General features: G+C 47.6%; 1 protein-coding gene across 4 annotated transcripts; it reads right to left on the bottom strand.

Moving 5' to 3' along the window:
• Positions 1–212: 212 nt before the first annotated feature.
• LOC136500385 (protein indeterminate-domain 5, chloroplastic-like) lies at positions 213–7,269 on the bottom strand. 4 transcript variants are annotated; one of them, XM_066495725.1, is made up of 4 exons: positions 7,039–7,269; positions 5,853–6,318; positions 5,224–5,623; positions 213–1,775 (listed from the first exon to the last, which is right to left on the bottom strand). In XM_066495725.1, exons 2-4 carry the CDS (start codon positions 6,004–6,006, stop codon positions 701–703), a joined length of 1,629 nt encoding a protein of 542 aa, XP_066351822.1. In that variant the 5' UTR covers positions 6,007–6,318; positions 7,039–7,269; the 3' UTR covers positions 213–700. The 4 variants fall into 4 exon arrangements, with proteins under 4 accessions (XP_066351822.1, XP_066351823.1, XP_066351824.1 ...); XM_066495726.1 differs by having other exon boundaries at positions 5,224–5,620; XM_066495727.1 differs by having other exon boundaries at positions 5,862–6,318.
• Between the last annotated feature and the right edge of the window lie 1,000 nt (positions 7,270–8,269).

Here is an 8,269-nt window from a genome sequence, read left to right as displayed (position 1 = left end):
AATACGGTTGAAAAATATCCGTACCACTTTCACCCATACTCCTAGGTGTCAGAATTTTGTCATCCCCTTCTAGACGCCAAGTCACCTTACGATTTCACAGTACAACGCAGACGGCATGTATGCACATCCACCGCTATAAACGCATGCACGTCGTAAAGACGGGGCATTTAGCCGGTCGCATAATGAAAAAGCAAAAACCGAGCACAGTACTCTGACCTCATAACGCTGTCCGCTAAAACAATGTGACCTATAGCCAACCATGCAATTTTAATCTAGAAAAAAAAAACACAAAGCACGGTTCTGACACCACTGCTACAGCATGCATCAGAGCCAAAATTAACTAGATACCGGCGTTTAATTTAACAACTGGTGCAGCCTTCTCTGCTTGATCGATTCTTCCATGATCCCCAGCAGGCGGAGCTACACTATATATATATAGTACTACACTAGCACCATCAATCTCCATTCAATAACACAATATCGATCAGTTCACCATTCATGCACCGTGCAGCACCATAAACATATCATGGTTGATGACTTGATGGCCTCATCCTTTTTTAGCACAATGGCCTCATCTTTATCAGCCAAATCCATGAACCCTAGTCGTTGGTTAGTCTGCTACTACTTACCTTGCATGCAGTGCAAGACCCAAGAGTAGTGGAGCATAGTGCATGCGTTGGTCGTTTCGGATTTCGATCGCCTACTTCATTTCTGGGTCCAATGATCCCATGCCAATGCCCGCGGCACCGTGCCGCAGCAGCAGCCCCGCCGCGCCACCCATGCTCCGCATGACGCCGCCACCGCCGCCGAGGAAGTCTCTCGTGCTCAGCTTGCTGTCGTCCATGCCCGGGAAGCCACCGCTGAACGCTGTTACAGCTCCGCTCCCGGACGCTGCGAGCGTGTTCATCAGGTCCCGGAACTGGCTCTCGTTCTCGGCCTGGGAAGTGCTCCTCGACGAGGAGCTCTCCCCGGCCATGAACCCAGCTGCTCCGGCAGGCCTCACGTTCAAGGTGCCGCCGCCGTTACCAAGCCCCCTGAGCAGAGAGTTCACGTTGCCGCTGCTCGTTGTCGCGCCCATCTGAGCGGCCTTCTGCAGCAGCGCCGTCGCCGACATCTGCGGCGGCGCGACGGTCTCGGACGAGTTGTACAAGGAAGAAGAAAAACCGGCGCTGCTTTCCATTTGGTTTCCCAATAGGTTCCTGGAAAAGATGGCCGCTGACTCATTGTTGGCGCCGCTGTTGCCGTGCTCGCTGCCGTCGCCGCGGACGTTCCCGCCCACGGCGCCGTTGAACTGGTCCGGGAACACGAGGCGGGCGTCCTGTCCGCCGCTCCCGCCCGAGAAGAAACCCAGGTTGAGGAGGCCGTAACTCCCCGGCTGGTGCTGCTCAGGCAGCTGCATCAGGCCGTGGTAGGCCTGCTTGTTGCCGTGGAGCAGAGAGGTGTGGCTGGGCTGGTTCTGGTGGCCGTCCTCGGCGCCGCCGAGGTAGAACGGAGAGGAAGACGATGATGTCGGTTGCGCGCCGCGGAACGCGTGGGAGCCGGTTGACGACTGCATGAGGTGCTCGAACTGCGCCGCCGGATTGCTGCCGATGGTGGTGGTGGCCGAGGAGTGTGCCTGGTCTTGGAAGGACTGCAACTGATGGGAGGCGGCCATCCCGGAGAGGCCGAGGGCCATGCCGCCGGTGCCGTACATGCCGGCGCCGATGGGCGGCACCCGCGCACTCTCCTGCGCCAGTGCATCGCAGAACGCACGGTGGGTGATGAAGCTGTCCCTCCTGGAATGCCCAGCAAGTTGAGAAAAAACACATCAAATGCTAACTAGACAAGTAATCTTTGTAAACTGAATCTCATGAGAGAAAATCTGCAAACGGAAATCGATCAGTAGTTCTACGCGATAATGTGAGATAACAAGCATGTAGAATCTATCAAGGTTCAAGGGCCTCAAAAGAAAAAAAAACTAACACAGCGCACTGGGGGAATACCAAATCTGCCATCGGAAAAATTGACTAGATTTGCATGTGTTATGAAATATCTCCTTGTGGAATTCTCTAGTCAATGTTTTAAATCCTCCGACTAAGGCATTTGGCAGATAGCCTCTCAAACAGTTAATATCATAGCTAAATGAAGCTATAGCTTCTACGATCCGTTTGGTGCTGAGAAATGTAACGCAAACGTAAATGATAATAGCCTGCGAACGTTACCGGCGGGACGCACATTTGAACTAATTTCAATAACGTTTACGTTACTTTGGAACCAACCAAACAGCACCTAAATTTGTGAACACAAATAACTTGGACCTGCCTCAAATTAAACAACTATAGCAAGCTATAGTGGCCGCTATAGCCAAATATTTAAAACCTTGGTAGATATGTAAACATGAATGCGAAGAGTTTAATCTTAACCAAGTGAACTTCATTAGTTAGTACTCCCTTGGTCCATGAATGTGTATGACGTATATATTTTGACCAGGAAAATTCAAATTTTAAAATTTCAACCAACACAATTAGTCAAATTATATGTAAGTTTATTAGGATATAAAACATGAATTATATTAATATATTTCTGTTTTAAGTGCCTTTGAGATGATTTTTTTTTGCAATTAGCAACATACTAAAAGACAAATTTAGAGTCAAAGACTAGTTTGCCGACTTTTTTATGACTAGTTTCATTCTCATGAAACTCATTTCACCTCACGAAACTTTGATTATCTCTCTCTTCCTCTCTCTCTCTTTATTTATATGGTGCTATATCAACATATTTGCTAAGGGGCTGTTTGAGACTGCTCTGCTCCATCTTTCTCGGGTTTGTTCCCAACTTCGCTTGCCAAACAGATACAACTCATAAACTCTACTCCGAAAAAAGGTGGAGTTGAGAGGTGTTTTGTGAAGCACCTAAAGGTGTACTCCAGAAACAGCAGATTTAATTTTTGTGGAGCTGCTCCATGGTGGGATCGGTGGAGTAGAGTTAGTGGTGCAGTTCCAAACAGACCTTAATTAAGTTGGTTGCTTATTTAATGTCCATGAAACTCCCATTGAGATGCTAAGTTGAGACTAGCCTAAGGCAAGTTTGAACTTGATTATTCCCGAGCTCTTCAGAAAATGGAAAAACTATAACAAAAAATTAAGCTAGATTCATTTTGTGTGTTGCCAAATTTTCAAAATAAATTGAAATGATTTTCAGAATTTTTGTAGTTCCCTCTAGAAATTTATGAACTTAGGTGTATATAAGGGTGTGTCCAAAACAAATAGCTGGTGAAATTTCACTATACAGAGCACCCAGATAAAAATGTGACCATTGACTATCACCTAAGAAAAATTTCAGCCAACTTATGAACAGACCGAGCACAAATTGAAGAGCTAATTTGTCTTTCCGATGGAGCGCATAGAAAGGGGAAGACCCCATGCATGACAGTATGAATAGTGCAATGTGTATTCAAGTTCAAGCCAAAGGCACAAATGGGATCGGAGAGGTAAAACTGACGGAATTAAGGAATTAATTACCACGCCGCCCAACTAGAGCTAGCTAGGACGTGCGTACACAAATGCTGACATGGAGAGATAGCAAGGAAGAAGAAGACTAGTAGCATGTGATGTGTTTTTACATGAACAGAAGCAAAGGAAGAATCCATGGCTCCCTTATGCTGAAATTTAACTTATGCTAATGCTTGTACTAAAATGTCGTGAGAGAAAAATAAACGTTGTTCCATGGCTGAACAAGCGAACAAGGTGTGGATCATCGAGTAGCAATGTGGCATGGCAGTGGCATCTATGGGCGTGATTGGTTGCTTGAGTGAGGGGGAGCCGGGATGGACAGCCGGTCCAGGATGGTGAGATGCATGCTCAAACCGTGCACTCAGTCGTGTTTGGTTGTCTTTGTTGTTGGTCCAGTATGAGATGAGATCTTGTTTGGTTGCATGTATGGATGAGAGTTTTGAGTGTATGACACATGAGTCCCTGCGCCATGCCTGAATCAAGCCATCTTGTATGGAGAGAAGTAGAAATTGAAAAGATGAAGTCGTGCGGGATGGAGGAGGACAGATGAATGAAATGATATAGGCGAAAGGTACGAGGAGGACAACTAAACACACCGCATAAATGAGGTTAGACATCGAGCGGAGACGATCTCGTTCGGTCTACGAATCACGCCCTATATCCATGGATTCGCTCGCTGCTCGCATGCATGCAGTGTTTGCTAGAAATAAACGAGCAGGACTGTGGTGGCGGGGTGCGTGGAAGCAGAGACAACGTAGACGACGACGACGCCGCCATGAAAAGAATAGAGAGGGCCGGGGGGAGCAGCTGTCGCTGCATGCAAGCGTGATGCATCCCATCCGGCCGTCACACTCACATGAGAACAGAACAGGCCAGACTGCCTGCTGCTGCTGCCATGGCCGTACGTGCAGCTCGCGAGACACGCATATGTCATCACGTGAACAGGTGGGGATCCATGTATCCATGGAGATGGATCACAGAGGCATGGAGAGGAAGAGAGAGAGAGAGGAGGCAGTCAGGCAGCCCAGGCCAGCAGGATGCGGATTCCGAGGCGAAAAAGGAGACTGGCTTTTGTTTTCTTCTCGAGCTCCCAAAACGACCAGGAGGCGCGCGCGACGGAGCTAGCTAGCAGTTCACGTGTGTTGTGAACCCGTTTCTTTCTCTCCCTACGGCGTATGCTGGTCGGGTAAGGATCAGGAGGATGGTCCAAAAAAATCTCAAGCTAGCGCGCAAAAGGGGGTATCCAAGTTCAATTTCCAAACAAGAAAGGCGCAAGCGCGACGCAACGAAGCACGGGCCGGCGCAGAAAGCCGGTAGCTTTGCTTGCTTTGCCGGCCGACCACCGGTGACAACCCTAACCCTAACTCCCATGCAAGTATCAAATCACCATGGATCCATCTCGCATGCCTTTCCGTGCCCTCCTCCCCATAGCGTCTGAAAGTCTGAATTTCATCATGACCCAATCATCATATACACAACCTACCCATTGCATACTTTTATATATATAGAAAATCGGCAATTTCTCTCGAAAGCTAAGCACTGTGCTCTATTGCCTTGTACTCCTACTCCTATACATAGAAGAATTAAATACTCGTACTGATCGATCCTGATGCATTGAACACTGAACACACACAGTGATATACGTACGTCGTCTAGAAGTGTAGAGAACAGAAGAGATGGAATAAACTGAACTGAATTCAAATTAAGTCCAAACAGTAGTAGTACTACATACCTAGAGAAGAGGGTGCCGCAGTCGCAGCGGTACTCGCGGGTGCCGCAGGTCTTGGAGTGCGCCTTCCAGTCGGACTGCACGGCGTAGCGCTTGTTGCACTTGTCGCACTTCCACTTCTTCTCGCCGTGCTTGCGGCAGTAGTGCTTCTTGATCCCCGTGAGGTCGCCCAGCGCCCGCGACGGGTCGTGGTGCACGCACGTCGGCTCCGGGCACAGGTACACCCGCCGCCGCGTCTCCTTGGGGTTCTTCTGCTTCAGCTTCCACGGCAGGTTGTGGCCCCGCCGGTGCAGCTGTAGGTTCTGCTCCCGCTGGAACCCCTTGTTGCACACCTCGCACACGAACCTGTTCGTCGCCAGCAGCGTCTTCGGCGACAGCGCGATGACCTCCGCGTCAGGATCTGCTGCGGTATGCAGGCCGCCGGCACCATTGCCATGCAAGCGTACGTACGTGTTTGTTAGTATTATCATCGTATGATTAATTGATTCCTAAACATCTACTACTATATACTAGTAGTATATAATTAGTTCATCAGATCGATCAGAGCTGTGGATTATAAATAAATGATGAACTGAATTATATTGCAAGACGCCAAGACCCATCAAATAATTAAGGGGGGCCGGGGTACTTGCTTGGGTTACCGGGCAGATTCCTCTTCTTCTTGGGTGCCGGCGCTGCCGGGTTCGGAGGAGGAAGCGCCACCTGCTGATGCTGCTGCGGCGGCGGCTGCATCTGCATCTGCGCGTCGCCGAGTCCAAACAGGTGGGCAGGCGAGGCAGCTGCCATGTTTGAAGCTGATCGGTCGATCGAGTGTACTGTATGTCGCTGTTCTTCTTCCCTCCCTCTTCTGGCGTACGTCCAACGACGACGACGACACGGACGGAGTATGTAGCTAGCTAGCTAGCTACAGAAGGAAAGAAGGAAGCAGCAAGCGAGCTAAAAGAAGCCACCACCGGCCGGTCACACCGACTAGTCCAGTCACGCAGTGTGGCAGCAGCGTGACTGTGCCTGCGCGTGTACTACTTCTTGTTGGAAGCTAGCAGTCTACCAGCTGACTCTGTTGGCCTCCGGCCGGCTCCTTCTGCACGAGCGATCGATCTAAAAGACAAACGAGAGAATAGAGGAAATGGTGTGAGGCAAGCAAGCAAGCAAGCTTACACAAGCAAATCCATGCATCAGCTATGCATGTGTCTGTATATAGTATATACATGATGTGTGTGTGTCAATCTATCTATCTATCTATCTATCCAGGAAGGATCGGATAGATATAGATAGATGATGCAAACAAGTAGCAGTACATGTACTACAACACACTGGAAAGAACTGGAGCTATATGCATACAAGCATGGACATGGACACGGATGGATCTGTGTGCCACAGAGGACAAAGTAGCTCTTCTCTGCTTGCAAAGAAACAAACAAATTAAAAGCGAGTGGTGGTGAAAAGGGAGATGATGATGAGGGCGGAGCGAGGAGGAAGAAAGTCCAAACAAACCTAGCCGCGGTTGTTGCACTCGCAAACAAGGAACAAAAGAGGAGAAGCTAGCTACTATAGCACAAGGGGAGCTACATACCTAGCTGGTGTATGTAGCTAGGGAGGCCATGGGAGAGCGAGAAGAAGAGAACATGGAGATGCATATGGATGCAAGAAACCAAATAAAGCATCATCAATCAACAAATAATAAACAACATCGTCTCTATCTAATAACAAAGAGAGAGGAAACAATCAAAAGAACTAACAAGCAAATAAAAAAATCTTTTTTTGGAGGGGAAACAAGAGATGCATGGACAAATCATCGAAGTTACATCAAACACGAACCGGGTGATAATCAATTAATTCTGAAAGGTGATTGAGAACGAAGGGCCGCAGCTCTACGCGGATATCGTCGAACCGAAGCTAGCAACCAGAGCATGCGCCCCTCGAGATCTCTCTCCCTCCCTCTAGGAAGTAGGAACACGGAAGGGAAAGGTTTTGTAGAGAAGGAGGAGGACTGAGTGGTGGTTGGTTATGAGCACTTCTCTGTCGCCTCACACTACCATAATGCTCTCACAATTCGATGGCAAGGCATAGCGCTCGCTGATCTAACTAGGGAAACGGCTGCAGGGGTTGAGCCATCGACGACAGTGACCTGGATGGTGGGTCCCGCGTGTGCCCTGTCTGGGACCACCTGAAGATTCTCATCCCTTTCATCTCCCCGGCCGGCATCTCTCATTTCTCTTCTCTCTCTCTCTCTAGTTGATATTAGTAATAATTATTTGCTGTTGCTGCACATTCATATCCTGTAACTAAGACTATGTGAGGGCATCATATGTGAAAATTCGACCTGAAACAGAGAAGTGATAGTAACTATATACACAGTATATATCACAGGACAGTATTAATGCTTGGTCTTAGAGATGGATGGATGGCCCTGATAGATAAACCATTGACCGAGAACCACAAGAATTCTTCCCTTCTCTGTTGTCCCACACACGTCTCATCCATGTTCTACGCAATTCCTGACAGGGAGAAAAAGACATCGGAAGCCCATCGTAGTTTCTTCTCGTAGAATAGTGCTCCATTTGCAAAACACTCCGATTCCATACGTGCAGTCTTTTAACTAATTTTACTTTAGTCTTGGCTTCACCATTTCTTTATTATCTCTCATATATCTCCCAAATTTGTAGACCAATTATATATATATATATATATATATATATATACTTTCTATGTGAAATGAACTATATATACTATTTGTAAACGTATGAGATCATACTTTTAAACACTTATTTAGAACCAAAGATACATGCAAAACTGTTGATAGGAAGACTTAGGTCTGATTGGTTCCACAATGAGATGTGAAAAACCTGGTGTAAGATGTGATGTTTGGTTGAAACAACTATGAAACCCACACCCTCTCTTTATCTATCTCCTTTGAAAAGTTGTAGAACATCTCTCTATTTTCACCCATTTGAAAAAGTAGAAAGCTAATAAAAGCCTAAATCAGGATCTAAGTGCAGCGAAAATTGTAATACATGAAAGCAGCCGCTTCTGCAAAAGTAGCTTCAGG

This window comes from Miscanthus floridulus, chromosome 13, assembly GCF_019320115.1.
Source record: "Miscanthus floridulus cultivar M001 chromosome 13, ASM1932011v1, whole genome shotgun sequence".
Taxonomy (NCBI): Eukaryota; Viridiplantae; Streptophyta; class Magnoliopsida; order Poales; family Poaceae; genus Miscanthus; species Miscanthus floridulus.
Note: the sequence above shows the minus strand (reverse complement) of the source record. Positions and strands in the feature narration are given on the sequence as shown.

Coding starts and splice junctions, on each gene's coding strand:
- LOC136500385 (XM_066495725.1), bottom strand. CDS start 6,006: ATGGCAGCTGCCTCGCCTGCCCACCTGTTTGGACTCGGCGACGCGCAG. Junction 5,624..5,852: donor GAATCTGCCCGGTAACCCAA/GCAAGTACCCCG, acceptor TGCATACCGCAG/CAGATCCTGACGCGGAGGTC. Junction 1,776..5,223: donor TGCGGCACCCTCTTCTCTAG/GTATGTAGTACT, acceptor TGGGCATTCCAG/GAGGGACAGCTTCATCACCC.